At 55.1% G+C, this 15,794-nt stretch overlaps 5 protein-coding genes across 5 annotated transcripts; all 5 read left to right on the top strand.

Annotated features, from left to right (window-relative positions):
- Positions 1–33: 33 nt before the first annotated feature.
- PG997_005314 (uncharacterized protein) lies at positions 34–1,809 on the top strand (the record flags this gene model as incomplete). Its single annotated transcript, XM_066809629.1, has 2 exons — positions 34–1,561; positions 1,646–1,809. The coding sequence occupies 2 exons, from the start codon at positions 34–36 to the stop codon at positions 1,807–1,809; spliced, it is 1,692 nt and encodes a 563-aa protein (XP_066673247.1).
- A 634-nt stretch (positions 1,810–2,443) lies between these two features.
- PG997_005313 (cytochrome P450) lies at positions 2,444–2,884 on the top strand (the record flags this gene model as incomplete). Its single annotated transcript, XM_066809628.1, has 2 exons — positions 2,444–2,639; positions 2,697–2,884. The coding sequence occupies 2 exons, from the start codon at positions 2,444–2,446 to the stop codon at positions 2,882–2,884; spliced, it is 384 nt and encodes a 127-aa protein (XP_066673246.1).
- A 133-nt stretch (positions 2,885–3,017) lies between these two features.
- On the top strand, positions 3,018–4,253 carry PG997_005312 (cytochrome p450 protein; the record flags this gene model as incomplete). Its single annotated transcript, XM_066809627.1, has 2 exons — positions 3,018–3,257; positions 3,363–4,253. 2 exons carry the CDS (start codon positions 3,018–3,020, stop codon positions 4,251–4,253), a joined length of 1,131 nt encoding a protein of 376 aa, XP_066673245.1.
- A 2,289-nt stretch (positions 4,254–6,542) lies between these two features.
- PG997_005311 (uncharacterized protein) lies at positions 6,543–7,756 on the top strand (the record flags this gene model as incomplete). Its single annotated transcript, XM_066809626.1, has 2 exons — positions 6,543–7,573; positions 7,693–7,756. 2 exons carry the CDS (start codon positions 6,543–6,545, stop codon positions 7,754–7,756), a joined length of 1,095 nt encoding a protein of 364 aa, XP_066673244.1.
- A 3,364-nt stretch (positions 7,757–11,120) lies between these two features.
- On the top strand, positions 11,121–12,893 carry PG997_005310 (uncharacterized protein; the record flags this gene model as incomplete). The annotated part of the gene is made up of 2 exons (XM_066809625.1): positions 11,121–11,348; positions 11,412–12,893. 2 exons carry the CDS (start codon positions 11,121–11,123, stop codon positions 12,891–12,893), a joined length of 1,710 nt encoding a protein of 569 aa, XP_066673243.1.
- Between the last annotated feature and the right edge of the window lie 2,901 nt (positions 12,894–15,794).

Here is a 15,794-nt window from a genome sequence, read left to right as displayed (position 1 = left end):
CGGTTAGCGCTGCCTGCGTCACTGCTTCCCACCATGGACACTCAACCCGCCAAAAGCGCCGCCCGGCTCTATTTCACCACGGCCGCCACCAGCGCCGCCGCAGCGCTCGCCTTCATCGTCGATGCCATTCACCTCCGGCCTGGCGAGCTCTCATCCAAGCAGATATGGTTCGGAGTGCTGCTGGTCGTCGTGGCCCTTTACACCCACCTCTCTCTCCGCGCCGAGCACCTCTACTATGTCAACATGGCCAAGCACGGCTGCGCGCCGCCCAAGCGGATCCGCAACGACCCGATGGGCGTCCGGTACCTGCTGTCGACGGCGTCGGCCGCGCGGCAGAACGTGCTGCTGGAGCGCCGGTCCGAGCTGCTCCACAAGATGGGCCACACGTACCGCAACCAGATGTTCCCGGAGTGGACCATGACCATCTCCACCGACGAGCCCGAGAACATCAAGGCCGTGCTCGCCACCCGCTTCGACGACTGGGACATCCCCTACTTCCGCATCCAGGGCTTCTACCCGGTCCTGGGCTACCACTCCATCTTCACCGTCAACGGTGCCGAGTGGCAGCACGCCCGCGCCATGCTGCGCCCGGCCTTCGTGCGGAACCAGCTCGCCGACCTTGGGCGCTTCGACTTCCACGCGCGCAAGCTGCTCGCCAAACTCCCTCAAGATCCTAGCAGCAAGGTGGATCTGCAGGACCTGTTCTCCATGCTCATGGTCGACACCACCTCGGACTTCATGTTCGGCCAGTCGACGGACCTGCTCGGCGCCGCCGACGCCGACTCGCTCACCTTCGTCAAGCACTTTGACGCGTCCATGCACAAGATCGCCTGGCGCGCGCGGCTGAGCTGGCTGACGCAGCTGCGGCCGGACCGGGAGCTCGACGAGTACGTCCGGTTCATGCGGTCGTACATTGCGCGGTTCGTGGCCAAGGTCAAGGCGCAGCGGGCATCGTTGGCGGCCGACGAGGCCAAGGCGGCGGCTGGTGGGGATCGCTACGTGTTTCTGGACCAGCTCATCGACACGGGCGAGCCCGACGAGGTCATCCGCGACCAGCTGCTCAGCATCTTCGTCGCGGGCCGCGACACGACGACGAGCGTGCTGACGTACCTGTTCTTCGAGCTGTCGCGGCGGCCGGACGTGGAGCGCCGGCTGCGGGACGAGATCGCGGCGCTGGGCGCGGAGAACCCGTCATGGGAGCAGCTCAAGGGCATGAACTACCTGCAGATGGCCATCAAGGAGGCGCTGCGGCTGAACCCGCCCGTCGCCCTCAATTCGCGCGAGGCGGTTCGCGATACGGTGCTTCCCCGCGGCGGCGGCCCTGATGGGAAGCAACCGGTCTTTGTGCCGAAGGGGACGAATGTAAGGTACCAGCCTTGGTGCATGCAGCGGCGCACGGATCTGTATGGGGAGGATGCGGAGGAGTTCCGGCCGGAGCGGTGGGAGACTATTCGCCCTACGTACGTATTACTTCGGTGTGGCTGGTCTGAACTGTCGACGGATATGCTGACCCGGCTTCTTAGCTACGAGTACGTTCCTTTCAACGCAGGTCCGAGAATCTGTAAGTAACACCCAACACCTCCTCTTAATTGGAGACCCTTGTTTCAGTGAAAAGATTACCCGGGCTGACGCTAGCATCTTGCAGGTATTGGCCAGCAGTTCGCCCTGACTGCCGTCGCCATGACCACGTTCCGCATCCTACAGGCCTACAAGCAGATCAAGAGGCGGGATGACAAGCCACTCGTGCAGAAGCTGGGCGTCAATCTGTCCATGGTGCACGGGTGCTGGGTTAGCATGACTCCTGCTTGAGAGAGGGGCGGCTTCTCCAAGCATTTTATGTACCATCGAATGAGGGATACCAACTACCTATGCAGAAGCAGATTGAAACTGTGCCGCCTTTCGGCCCTGAATGAAGTCTACACACCAGAAAGCATCATCATCACACTCAAGGCCTTCTTGTATCGTTGACTGCTGAAGAGGGCCATGTACTGTTTGTCATGATCCCTCGTAACGCCTAATCAACGATATGGTCTTCGGAGAAGATCTAGACCTCCAGCCACGTCGGATCTCTCGATCCAATCGGGCTAGATCATGTCAGCATAGCATACATACGCGAGTTAGGGAGTCCACCCCCAATTGGTTCGCTTGTCCTATCGGGGGCCAGTCAAGACTTGGTTGACTCCGCACTTCAAAAGATCGATCAACCTGGCGCATCAGTCAATCTCCAATTAGATCTGGCTTCCTGTTGTGAAGCCTCGAATGCCAGAAGAGCAATATGACATCCAAACCCCGCAGATCCACGAATCCTTGATAAGGGCGGCGGTCATGCAGCTGTTGGTGCTCGTCTTACCTACCTAGGTTTCCCACGCTCAGATCGAAATTGGTTTAAGCTGCCGCTGAGGAAATGGACGACTTCTCTTTTTCGTCTCATCTTGGACATGTAATGCTGATCTTTGCCGCGGCGGGCGCTTCTCTTGTCTACGGCTTGGGTTTGGCTGTCTACCGGCTCTACCTCTGCCCCATCGCCAACTTTCCGGGCCCCAAACTGGCCGCGCTTTCGTTCTGGTACGAGTTCTACTACGACGTGGTCTGCGGCGGCAGGTATTGGGTCAAGATCAACGCGCTTCATGACCGATATGGTGAGCTATTACTGTGAATCAGTTAGACGCGCACAGCTCTGACTTGCGCTCTTCCAGGACCCATCATCCGCATCAACCCCTACGAGCTCCACGTCCGCGACCCGGACTTCTACGAAGTCCTCTACAGCGGGCCCGGCCAGGGCCGGCGCGACAAGTGGTCCTGGTCGGTCGGCATGTTCTCCAACAGCCTCTCGGCCTTCGGCACCGCTTCGCACGACCTGCACCGGCTGCGCCGGGGGCGCTGAACCCGTTTTTCAGCAAGCAGGCTATCGCGCGTAGCATGGAGCCGGTGATCCGGGGACTCGTGGAGAGGATGTGCAAGCGCTTCGAGGAGATGCGGGTACGGGACGAAGGGGTGGGTGGTGAGGGTTGGACGTGATGCTGCCGTACGCCGCGCTGACGACGGACGTGATTACGCGGTATGCGTTCGACACGTCGTATGGGTGCGTCGAGGATCCCGGGTGGAAGCACGAGTGGCCGCGGGCGATGGTGGAGAGTACCAAGATTTGTCATGTGAATAAGCAGTTTCCGTGGCTTATACCGGTGATGCGGGCGGTGCCGGAGGGGGTTATTGGGGTCTTGAGCCCGGCGGTCTTGCTTTTGATCAAGTTTCAGAAGGTAAGTATTCAGGTGTCTTTGGCCCCCATTCCTACTGGGTAGCGATAAGTAAGTGTTGGATGGTGCAGTCATGGTAGGACTGACAATCCTCTCGCGAAATCGCAGGATCTCGCACGACAAATCACCACCCTCATGGACGACACCGACACGGAAAAGTCGAAAGCAAGCCCGTCAGAGCGCCCGACCATCTTCCACGAACTGATCCGCAGCCCCGACCTCCCGCCCGCGGAGAAGACGCTCCGGCGGCTCGTCGACGAGGGCCAGACCATGATCGCCGCGGGCCAGGAGACGACCTCCTTCCTCCTCAAGACGGTCACGTACCACGTCCTGGCCAACCCGGCCATCCACGCGCGGCTGCGCGCGGAGCTCAGGGACTTCAACAACGGTGATGGAGATGGCGATGGTGGTGTTGGTGGTGTGACGGGGGCTTCGGTGGCGCAGCTGGAGCAGCTTCCGTACTTGCGCGCCGTGGTGCAGGAGGGCCACCGCTTCGCCCACGGCGTCGCGGGGCGGATGCAGCGGATCTCGCCCGATGCGCCGCTGCGGTACGGGGACTGGGTGATCCCCGCGGGCACGCCGGTCTCGATGACGGCGATGCTGCAGCACCGCGACCCGGCCAAGTTTCCGGACCCGGACCGGTTCGATCCGGAACGGTGGCTTGTGCTTCCTTCCTCCTCCTCTTCTTCCTCTTCCACCACCGCCGCCAGTAGTAGAAGCCGACGACGGAAGGAGGAGGTGGCCGCGCTGGAAAAGTACCTCGTCCCCTTCAGCAAAGGCACGCGGTCCTGCCTCGGGATCAACCTCGCGACGGCCGAGATCTACCTGACGCTCGCGGCCGTGTTTGGGAGCACGGAGCGGTTCGAGATGGAGCTGCATTATGAGACGACGGCGCGAGATGCGGAGGTGGTAAGGGATTACTTTATTCCGCATGGGCATGCGGATTCAAAGGGGTGCGGGTTGTGTTTAAGTGAGCGGGATACGGCATCTCGGACTTGATCATGTGGGATTGGAAACCAGGGAGCAAAGTCTTCGGAGACGGAGATGGAGTGGTGTCTGAAGTGAGGAGCAAGGTGATGGATTACGTATGGCATGTTCTGACACATTTTGGTTAACCTATGTCGGGACTGGGGTATGGTAACAACTCCCGTACTTCGCTCAGGAGGGCCCCACACAAGCCCCTTTTCTCTTTCACTGTGGTCATTCTAGGTGGTTTCGCCAATTGCTTGATAAGAAGCTTACCGTACACGGCATGGCGGTTTTCTAGACCTGAGCAGTATGGGGGCTGGAAGGCGAGTGCTCTGCATCATGCTTTGATAATCACTATACGCATAGGCTTGGGTATAATAGTATCGTGACCCAAGAAACAATGAACCAGTATAGTGGATAATTCATAAGAGAAAAGACGGACCTATACGGATAGTAGCTGGTTAACACCTTGCAGTGGTTGTCGACTTACATTTGTGGAATAGGGGGTTGGCATTGGATAGGGGTTAAATTATCATGGGGAAGACGAGATTCCCTGGAATGTCTGTATAACGCGGAGTGCTTTGCATCACTTGATCGCACATTTTCGTTTCGTGATGAAACACCACACAAAGAGCAGTTAAACCCTGGGCAGCACCAGCGCATTATGCGGTGCTCCGACTGGCAAGTAAGTACTCCTGGGCAATGTGATGGTAGGAAGATGGCGGGCAAGTATCTGATTTATCTACCAGACGCTCTCCGCACGCGGTGCTGCTTTAGCCTGTCGTATAATGGGTACCTGTGAACAGCTGTGATAAGGCCAGTTTATCTCCGTTTCGCCTCAGGGGCTCAGGGGAAGGCCCCTCCATACACCGCCTTGTAGCTGACAAAGAGATCTGGTCTAAGGACTAGTCGCCAAGAAAACCGCATCAATGATACACTCCCTAAAACCAGATAGTTCTTTGTCACCGTGGCCCCAACGACGGGTTGTGTTGGGAGGAACTGCCTATTTGAGCAAACAGGCTGGGAGTGGGCTTTCTCTGTCCAGGTCAGAGTCTCTTGACACGCAGGGTCCTGCCTACTTGTGTTGTCTCCCCGGTATATGGGAGACAATTATATCACGGTCAAAGTGTGATGCTACATTCAATTGTTCAAGCAGCAAAGCAACCACGGTCCTTAAAACAGGGAATAGGGTGGTCGCCGAGTATACAAACTCCCGGATGACCAGTACAGGCCCATTTAGCTTAATGGTAAAGCACCTTTCCCACAAAGGTGGAAGGGAAAGGCGGATACCGGTTCGATTCCGGTAGTGAGCAGTCAAATCCATAGCACCCTGATTCTTCCTCTTGCGTTTTCGTTTCTTCTTTTTGCTTCATTTCGTTTCTCAGGTAGGTGAGAAATCCGTTGACCATGGTCTTCGTTGGATGGGCTCGTCATCTCAAGGAGCGATATACGGTGATGGCTGAACGTGATTTGAAAACCATGGCGTTCTAAGGCCATTCAGCTTAATGGTGAAGCACGATTTTCTATAATAGTAGTAGGACATGAGATATAGGTTCAAGTCCGGTAGTGAGCAGACAACTAACTTTTTGTTATCTTTTTCCACAATGACTATAGATTGTCCCATGCTCGACTCAAAGAGGAAGAAGGGGGTAGAAGGTCAGTTTCTCAGCTTCGACCGCACCCAAGGCGATTCACCTGTCCACCATGGAACCAATACATCGAGAGATTCACGTTACCATGTGCTACCAAACGCTTCCAAATACTTCCAAGAGAAAGTGAAACCTGGCACTCGGGCCCATGGACGAAAGTAATCGTCATCCATCTACATCATTCAGGCAGCTTCCACTGAGTACAGTGTGTCTCTCTTCCTTTATCCCTTTTCACACACTGCCCCACCGTCCCTCCCACACACCAAGGCTCTGGAAACGATGAGCCTACTTGTTTCTATAACTTAGTGTCCGTGGGCAAGTAGTGCAGAGGAGAAGGTGTATGAGGTTTCACGAAGGATTCATATATATGTCTACTTCCGCTTTCCATACCTAATGGGGCCCTGTTATAAATAGAGTCAGGCTGCAAGGGGTTCCAATGGAGTCCCAAAACCACAGGTCTCAACCTCGATGACAAAGTGATAGCGACTACCTAGTACCTGAATATCATTATCATTGTGACGCATCACCTTGGAAACACCCCAGCCAGAAGAAATCCGAGGACTCTCTGCTATTAGTCATCTTTCTTCCGCACGAGTTGTTTCTCAAATAGAGGCTGCCTGACCATTGTACAGTTGCTCCTTGTGCAATACTCAACTTCAGCTCAATGAAAATGACGCCCGGAACGGAGCCTCAGAATAATGAGGCGGGCGCCGGATCTCTCCAAACATCAGCCTCTCAGCACAACAAGAAGAGTGCTGAACCTCCCCAGGCATCAAAGCCTCAGCACAAGAACAAGACTGTCCAATATCCGCCGTTACCAAAGCCCCAGCACGATGGGGCAAGTGTCGAGTCTTCCCAGGCATCAGATATACCAGGCTCCTACCCCTCTGGCGACGCACCCGCTTCACTTGACACGAAACCCTCTGAGAACGAGCCAAATCAAGAAAGGCGTTTCGTGCTATACCCATCGACGCAGCAACAGCCTGCAGCAGACTCACTTGTGAGAATCATTCTACTTGAAGTAGCCAACATCCTAATGCAGCTGTATGGCTCCATCTGCCAGGTTTGGGGAGTTGTGCTAAGCACCTCCAAGGAAGTTGCAGTACGCATGCTCAGCTGGTTCTTTGTTGCCTTGATCGTTTTTATCGGTTTGGCCGTTACATTCTATGTTGTCACCCAGGTGGCAATCCCCCTCACCTTGGCAATCTTCAAGTACGTGCTTTGGTCTGGCCTTCCTGCCATCCAGTCTCCTATAGGCTTCTGTCAGATACCCTTTGTTACGAGATTGGAAGTATGTAAACCTTACACTCAGAGTATGAGTGTTATCAACTATGAGTTCGGAAGGCTTCGCAAGGTTGGAGAAACCTTCAGGGACGTACGAGATATGGCTACGGCAAGAGAGCGTCTAGCGGAAGACCTATCGCAGGAGATGGACCACATGGCCTATATCAGGCACATAGTCCGACAGAGCAGCTTGCCCGACCCTCAGAGTATTCTCGATGCCGTCGACCAGCTCGAGGTCCACGCCCACTCCACTACCAGGAAACTACGTTCCTACTTTCCGAACGCACGAAATTGTGGATATCTCCTCGAAATGCGTGTTCCCGTCATCCTGAAGAACTTGGAAGCGGTCCAGCAAGAGGCCCACGAAAGGGTAAAGGGCACAATACTAACCCGCTGGTTCTGGGCACTAGTCTCTGGGTATGACGAGACGCGCGCCATGGAAAAGATCAAACAAGACTTCACCCACCTGCTCGACGAGATCATAAGGAGAACCGCGGAGCTCAGAAGCGGCTCAGGCGAGCTGTTATTAGATCTAGGCGAGCTAGGCGGAGACATAAGGTTGCTGAGGAGCAAAGCAGAGTCCAATCGAATACGAATTAGCCAGGATAAGACCGAGATGAGCCAGAAGAATATGTTGGTGAGAGTTTTGTGGGACCGCGAGGCTATGAGACTGATTGAGGAAGGCCTCGCAAATCTTGAGGAGCTGCACAGAGTCATTGAGAAGGGATCGAAAGCTATAAAGGCTTTATCCGCATCCATTGAGACTATCCAGTCTGAGTTGAGGGAGATTAAGGCAGAAGCGCAGGCGTTTCGACCTAACATAAACAATCTGCACGAGGTCCTAGAGTTTTTGACAAGGGGAACAAATGATCTAAGGGGAGCGCTGAACGGAGCACGAGTTCCCGAGAATGGGCAAAGTATACTGTTGCCGGAACGCGAGAGGGTGTTAGCACTTGATGGAGTCTGACTGACTTAGATGCCCTTGACACAACATCGTTAGCTCAAATATCTCATGTAGTTTCTTCTGACAGACACAAATAGATCTGGTATTCCGCTTTCTTGCGCGCTCGAAATTCTGGCATTCAGTTATTGATATTGCTGCATCGGTACAAACACTTGTAAGAACCCCCAACCCCCCTCGGGCTGACGGACGGTTTTCGAGACCATCTCACGATGGGAGAGACTTGGGCGAGGGGTTGCTCCTCGGCAACGGCGGAGGAACCGCGCCCAGTTTATCAGGCGGGGATGAAGTCACACGGGTGGACCAGTGGAGCCTCTGGTCGCCAACTTTGTCTTCTTTCAAGAGCGCTGACAGGGTACCACAGCACGTGGTTGACGGGCAACGACGTCGACTGGGTTGATGATGCGTTCGCGGCGCTGATTATCTGCGGGAGAAGTGCCGGGAAGCCCTACCATCTGATGTTGGACCAGTACGATTTGTTGCACGCGTGGTGGACAGGAACCATCGATGGAGCCGACCCGGTTCCCGTGGAGGCCCAATCGTGGAGGGTCCGCAGCACTGCATCTGCATCTGGCGCATCTGGCGCCCGAACAGCCAGAAAGAGACTGTGCGTGCAGTCGCCAAGGCGACGACGGAGACGCTGTTTGGTTACATCAGTGAGGCGGCATCTGAATAAATCGGATGGGCGGTGCTGGTGGGAGGAGAGGGAGAACGCGGCTCCTCCTCATCCAGGGATAGCGATGACTGACTGCGGCGGCAGCGGTGGATTTGAGTGGTCATAGTGGAAATAAAACCCCGATGTGCTGGCTGGTTGGCGCAGGTTTACCATGGCACATGGTTCACCTTCACGCCATCCCCCGGTGGGGCCGTCAGCAGTAGTTCGGTAGTGGCCGGGATAATTGGCAGCAGGTGTGCAGCCTCCCGCGCAGAGAGCAGGGCGGTCGCGCAAATATGGGAAGATCTGGAAAAGGTCGGGCTATTTGTGTCGTGATTGTAGATGGTAGATTAAGTATGTACGGGGTAAGCCTGTGTGTTTCTCGCCGTCGCAGGGCTTGGATGTCCTGTCTTGCCCGTCTGCCTGTCTCAGCTGCAGCTCGGGTAATTTCTGATCTCGCTTGGCTGTCCAGCCGTATCTGTCCCGTCCTTTTTCTGTTGGCGGAAAGCAAGCAGTCAGTCAGTCAGGGGGCGCATTGACGTTCAAATAAAGAGGGTGGCATAGGGTGGCAGTCGATCACATGGGTGAAACATGCGGCAGGGTTGCAATCAGCACGAGATCTAACCGTTGCGGAATCAATTTAGAGCCGGGCAGCCAGCCGGCACCGGGGGCTACCTGCCAAGTTCGGACGAAGCTTTGGGACGGTGAGAAGTGTGAGATGGATGACGCAGTGCTAGACCGATTAGTGTTTGCTGCTCATCAAAGAGATGGCTCAAAATGGCGGTGATAGTACGAAAATAGAAGTCGGTAGTGATCAAAATGTGGTTGCGCACGTGAATGCCAATTAGTTGGGCAACTCAACCACCGCACACCACCAGTTGATCTGTTGATTCACGTGTAGCTCATGCCGCCACCTCGTACGTACCTCTGCCCAGATGGAATCGTGACCAAAAAGCATTGCGATCAATCAATGCACGTTGGGCTTATGTTTTGGACCTGCATCATGCTCTTTGGGGGGGGCAGCAGCTTTGCCGTCCTTTGGGGGCAGTTGCCCAGGTTGCCCATGGTAGCGGCTTGCCCTAATGAGGAGTAGGCTCATGCCAGCACAAGCAGGAATAAAGTGGTTGACTGGCTGGCCGTGGTGGCGGGTGGAGCCCCGATGGAGCCTTTTGGTGACTAGACGAGGGGGTGGTCGGCAGCATCAACAAATTGGCAGTGTGCAGCTGCCCAAAAGTCAACACACGGTCCCCGGGGGGTCTTGGAGTACCTTGCACCTCGGAGCACCTTGGAGCAGTCCTTGGAGGGGGTTCGATTAAGGCAAGCGTGCAGAAGGCTAGGAAGCGTGGAAGGCAGGAAGGGGCGGCCTGGTTTAGGGGGAGGTCGGGCAGTCGGGCTGGGCGTGGGCGTGGGCGGTACCTGCACCAATGTACCCTTTCCTTCTGCTCCAGTCTGTATTGACACTCAGGTCAACTGCACTCCAACCACAGCAGGTTCACGCTCGTTGTGTTTCTCATCAACAACAACGACCAGCACCACCACTTTCGACAAAGGCGGGCAAGGCAGCTTCTCGACAGCGCCCCCGACCCACGACGACCAGCACAACAACATCCCGGCCGGCTATGACGATGCGGTAAGTGTGTTAGTTTTATGCGACAACCATCGTCTATCTCTACTTTTCCTTTTCGCCCATCCGGTAAGGACGACGGACGACGCACGCCTGCGAGCAGAAGCGCCCCATCCACCACCAACCCACGCCTGACGAATCTCCCGACACAACAAATCACGGGAACGCTTCCAACGAGCCCACTTGCCCGACCGCAATCACCGCAAGTGACGTCCAGATTACCACTGCCGGTGCAGTTGAGCTTCCTCCATATCGCGCGACCTTAACTGTGTCCCGGGAGTAGTGACGGCAGCTCGTTTTTTCGCAAGTAGGTGCAAGCCAGTCCAGCCCCTGCATTTCGACCGCAACGCAATCAACCCCCGACCCATGCATGTCCCTCATTTTGCGCGCGACGAACTTCACGCAATCAATCAGCGGCAACCGCGACCGCGACCGCCAGCACAGAACAGCCACAGCGGCAGCAGGATTCAATCAATGCTAACAGAAACCGCCGATTAGGAGATCACCGTCAAACCACACTTTCATTTGTCGACTTTCTTCGCAATTTACGACTTATAATATCTCTTTCTCCGACCCGAACCAAACGCCATCCTTATCCCTCCCTTTTTCCTACGACTATTCAAGTCATTCGCGTCTTTGACCAGCGAATGCGACCATTGTTGATGGTGTAAAGCAACTCTCTCTACACCCAATTTCGCTTCTATTCGCCCGGTTCTCCGCAAACATGGTCGAACCACCGTCATCCCCGCCCAATGCGGATGCGTCCCCAGAGGAGTCACTCGCATGGTACAAGAGCCAATATGAGCAGCTCGCAAATGAGTTGGCCGACTTTCGCGACTCCAGCCACGAGCTGGAACAAGAGCTGGAAAAGGATCTGGACGCCGCCGACAAGAGGGAGCGGTCGCTGCAAGAAAAGGCAGAATCATTACAGTTTGAAGCAGATGAGTGGAAGGTGAGTTGCCCAACGTGAGGACTCTGCGGAGAATCAAGACTGACATGGGGGGGTGGCCTAAAGGAAAAATGCAAGAACGCCAAAGCCGAGGCCAATGCGGCTCAGAATGCGCTCGAGAAGGAGATTACCACTCTGCGCGAAACAAACAGGACGATGCAGCACAAGCTGCGCGACATCGAGGTGGCCAACGACGACTTTGAGCGTCAGGCCCGCAACACCACCTCGTCGCTCGAGGACATGGAGTCCAAGTTCAACCAGGCCATCGAGAGGACCGTCATGATGGAGGAGGAGATCAAGATCGGAGAGCAGGAGCGAGAAACACTACGCATCGAAGCCCAGAGGCTGCGCGAGGAGCTGTCCGACCTCAAGGTCGAGGCCGAGATCTTGCAGGATAAGCTCAAGAAGGCCGAGAACCGTCACCTTTCCACCATTTCTACCGACATCTCCATGCCCGCATCGCCTTCTTACGAGCATTCACCCGTCTCCACCGCCAGTTCCCCGCTCATCAACACCCCTCCGGACGACGTCTCGCTTCCCCCGCCCACCAAGGACATTCCTACTATCCAAGATCCGCCGTCGCCTCCCAGGTCCGACACCTCGTCGACACTGCCAAGACCCGGGTCCAAGACCAGGCTGCGGACACCCTCGATTGTCAAGTCGCGCATCCCTTCGGCCGACAGGAGTGTCACCCCCAAACCCAGGGCCCTCACCTCTACCGGCATGCGACCGTCGGGAACGCGCGCTGTTACGAACACACGCACCCCGGCACCCGCGAGGACAACGGCCCCCCGCTCCGCCTCGCACAGGATTCCCACGTCCAACTCCCTCACCCACATCCGTTCTCTCACGGCGCAAATGCAGCGCTTGGAAGCGCGCGTCCACAACGTGCGCTCCAAACTGCCTGCGCCTGTTCTAACCCCGCCGCGGGCGTCACCGCGCTCGTCCGTCATGTCTGTGGTTCCTTCCACCGTCACGGTGCGCAGCAACCGGAAACGCGGCGCGGGCTCTATTACGTCGTCTCTGGCCGACGAAACGCCTAGCCACTCCACCGGGAAACACATACCCCGACTTAGTACGTCGGGCGTCTCCCGGTTATCCTTTGGCCCTCTGCCGAACCGGACCAGCAACTACGATCCCGATTCGAGCATCGCCTCCATCTCGCGCCCAAGCAGTCGAGCTAGTGTCTCTTCTGCGTATGCGAGACCCGAACGGCCCGCCTCGCGGACCGAGATCGCCCGGCCCATGTCGCGCTCCTCCATGGGACGTGCCAACACATCCCTGGGACTGAGGTCTCGCAGTTCGATGGGCAACAGTCTGCACGGCCACTCTTCGAGCTACAGCCATATCGAATTCGACGAGATGGATGAGGCGGACACCGCCAGACGAACGCCGAGCCGACGAGGCACCTACAGCCGATACGACGTAGACGGTTCCGCCAGCGGCATACCGACACCTAGTGGGATCCCCGGGCCCCGGAGGGAATCCAACGTCAGCAGGAGAACGAGCCACACGCAGAAGCTGGCCGACCTGGGCGAGACGTACTAGTCTCGTCCGCCAGTTCTTTTCTTGCCCTCTTGTTCTTTTACTGCTATTACTACTACAACTATTGTGATTTGGTGCGCCAAAAAGATATCCCGGCGCTTATGAGGAACGGTTTCCTTCACTTTTTCGTGACGAATTTGGCATACCACTTCCCGCTCATGGCTGGCTTATCTTGGGCGGCCTCGCGTTGGAGGTCCCCCAGATTTGCTCACATGCATCCGGATGCGTGGCTGGTGTTTGGACGGGGAGCATGCGTCGTATTTTTGAATCGGCATTGGTCTCTTTTTTGTTTTTCGGGAAAAGGGTCGAATCATGGCAGGTGTTGAGGATATCTGTGGATTTCGAACTCGAAACTTTTATTTCTTGATCCCCAACGACACTGGGTCTGCTCTCCCGGACTATACGGGAGAGAGACAAAAGGCTACATCTTGTCTTGTCGCTGTACATAAAAGACTACTACTGGGTGGATGGAGGGAAGAGGAGCGGCGGCTACATGATGACTATTGTGACGAGAGAAGTGGAAGAGAGGAGAGAGATAGATCAGAAGAAAGAGGGTGTGTGGATTTTGCCCATTGGAGCAAAACAGTATAATACCCGCCGGCCACTACGGCACCAATATAACGTTCCTTTTGTTCAACAAAGTAAACAACTGTCTTGGATTGTATCTGTATTTGGTGTCTTGATTTGACTTGATGACTGACCATCCTGGTTACTTTTCTGTCCCCGAATCGAGCTCTTCTTGCTGTCTGCCCCCTTGCATTATCCCGGGAGGATGGGAGAGACATGGCAGTCGACCCGCTCGCTAACGGGAGAGTCACAGAGCGCCCCGCGCGTTCATGCGAAACCATGTCTAGTTTATGCAAGCATGGCGTGGTTATGAGATATTACGTGTGCGTGTCAAGGGCCGACGGGAGCGCGGTGCGTCTTAATGGGGATCAATTATACATGTAAAGATGGAGATGGGAGTTGTTTCTGCATCTGCATGTCTAGGATTTGATGGGTAAAGATGGGTAGGAGGGACTGGGAGTTAAGTTGAGCTCTGGTGATCAGGTGATTGAGCAGATCAGGTCATAGATACATGTAGGCATACCGTTACGTTGAAGGGACAGGTCATGGTAATGGAGACTTGATTTGTACGATATGCTACGTGTGCGAGTATATTTGGAAGCGGTTTTGGGGTTGGGTAATGGTCATGACGGTTCTAAGATGGTGGTGGGGTTTACCCTTCTCTGGCTACGCTTCGTTGTTGCCGTCTCTTGTCACGTGTATATCCGATCGCTGGACGGTGATTTGAATAGGAAGTCAGAAATGCCTGTTCATACTCATATGTGAAATAAATCGGCAGTTACTCTTGATATGCCGGAGTGAAGGCTTCACAACAGCAGCAGACTGCGTACCTAGGTACCTACCTAATTCGTTTGCCCAAAAGGCGCTACTGCGCCACCATGGCCACACCCGCCACAAGTGAATATCGCAAGTGAAGCAAGCCTTTGCAGCCTGGACCGATTTCACGATATAGTCATCAATAAGCTGCTGGACAATCATCAATTCAAGCACCTCTGAACAGTCCCCGTTAGTATAGTGGTCAGTATGCGAGCTTGTCATTGAATGCTTCGTATTCAGCGTCAAATTCCCCGCTCGAGACCTGGGTTCAATTCCCAGACGAGGAGGTTCCCGATCAGGGACATCATGAGGTTTATTTTATTTTTTTTGGTGTTGTTTTTTGGCTCGAAATTCTGGTCGTCTCGGGCGCGTATGGTGTGTTCTCCTGCATCGGCCACTGACCTGGGGCTCATCTACCCGCCAAAAAACGAGAGTCGAGAGGATTTTCAACTTTTGAAGTTTGGGAACGAGATTCTTCCCAATCTCTGGGGTGCTATATGGGTTCCGCGGTCCGGGGCGACAGACCGAGGATCACAAAGCCCGCGAGGGGGACGCGATTTTGATTTTCTTTTCTGGTAAGTACATTTCCGCAAATTGGGATTCCTTCTTGGTCTTCTTCACCCGAGGGCTGCGGACAGGGACTTGCTCCCAAATTTGTCCTATTTTGGGACCCCGTCTGATCTCTGATTGATTGATTTGATCTTCATCTTGACTCCGTTTACGTGCATCAACACATACGCAGAGCCTCAACCGGCTGACTGGACTGCCTCCCCATTGGTCCCGATTGGTTTTTGACATCAGCAGTCTTGTCGCGCGCTCTTTTCATTTGTTATGTACGCGCTCTTTTTGCATTTGTTTATTCCTCTCTGCGGTCGCTGGACCCCAGTTTGCCAGTCACTCAGAAGATACGCCCGGCGAAAGAGCGCGCTCCAGTTTGAACCCTCTTCCTCCACAGCAGCCCGCCCTACTCCAGCCGCTCTAGTAAGTCTGCCGAGCCTGCCTCGGCACGCATTTGAATCGCCTCGCGATCTTTTTTTGGTGTTGTCTCTCAACAATCTGACATTCTCTTTTTGGTTCTCTCGTAGTGGGCAGCTAGCTAGCTAAATGACTAAACGCACTGGAAAAGGTTTCCCTTGAACTGGGAGTGGCAACGTTTATTGCCGGAGATGTTGAACCAAAGTTACAACAAGTCCATAACGACACATTGGTCAACGGGATGGCGGCTCATCCACAGTCGGGCCCTCACTGGCGCCCTTCTTGGACATCAAAGATACGTTCGAAGGTCTTAAGACGCTTTCTCGGGGAAGAGGATACACGCAAGAAGCCAAGGCAGGTAGGTACTGGGATTTGGTGTGTCAGCCTTGGCGGAGTGGTAGGCTCCCCTAGTAGCACTGTAGTTCACTTTCTGGCATCAACGATGATGTTTGGGCTACTTGCTGGCCGCTCAACATCTATCTGGCCATATTATCTTGAGACTGGTGCGCCTGAGCTAGTCAACCAGGAAGGGTCTGAGATGCCGGG

The sequence above is a fragment of the Apiospora hydei genome (assembly GCF_038363865.1).
Source record: "Apiospora hydei strain CBS 114990 chromosome Unknown utg000004l_segment0_segment0, whole genome shotgun sequence".
Lineage (NCBI taxonomy): Eukaryota > Fungi > Ascomycota > Sordariomycetes > Amphisphaeriales > Apiosporaceae > Apiospora > Apiospora hydei.
The sequence above is the reverse complement of the archived record's forward strand: the minus strand, read 5'-3'. Positions and strand labels throughout refer to the sequence as shown.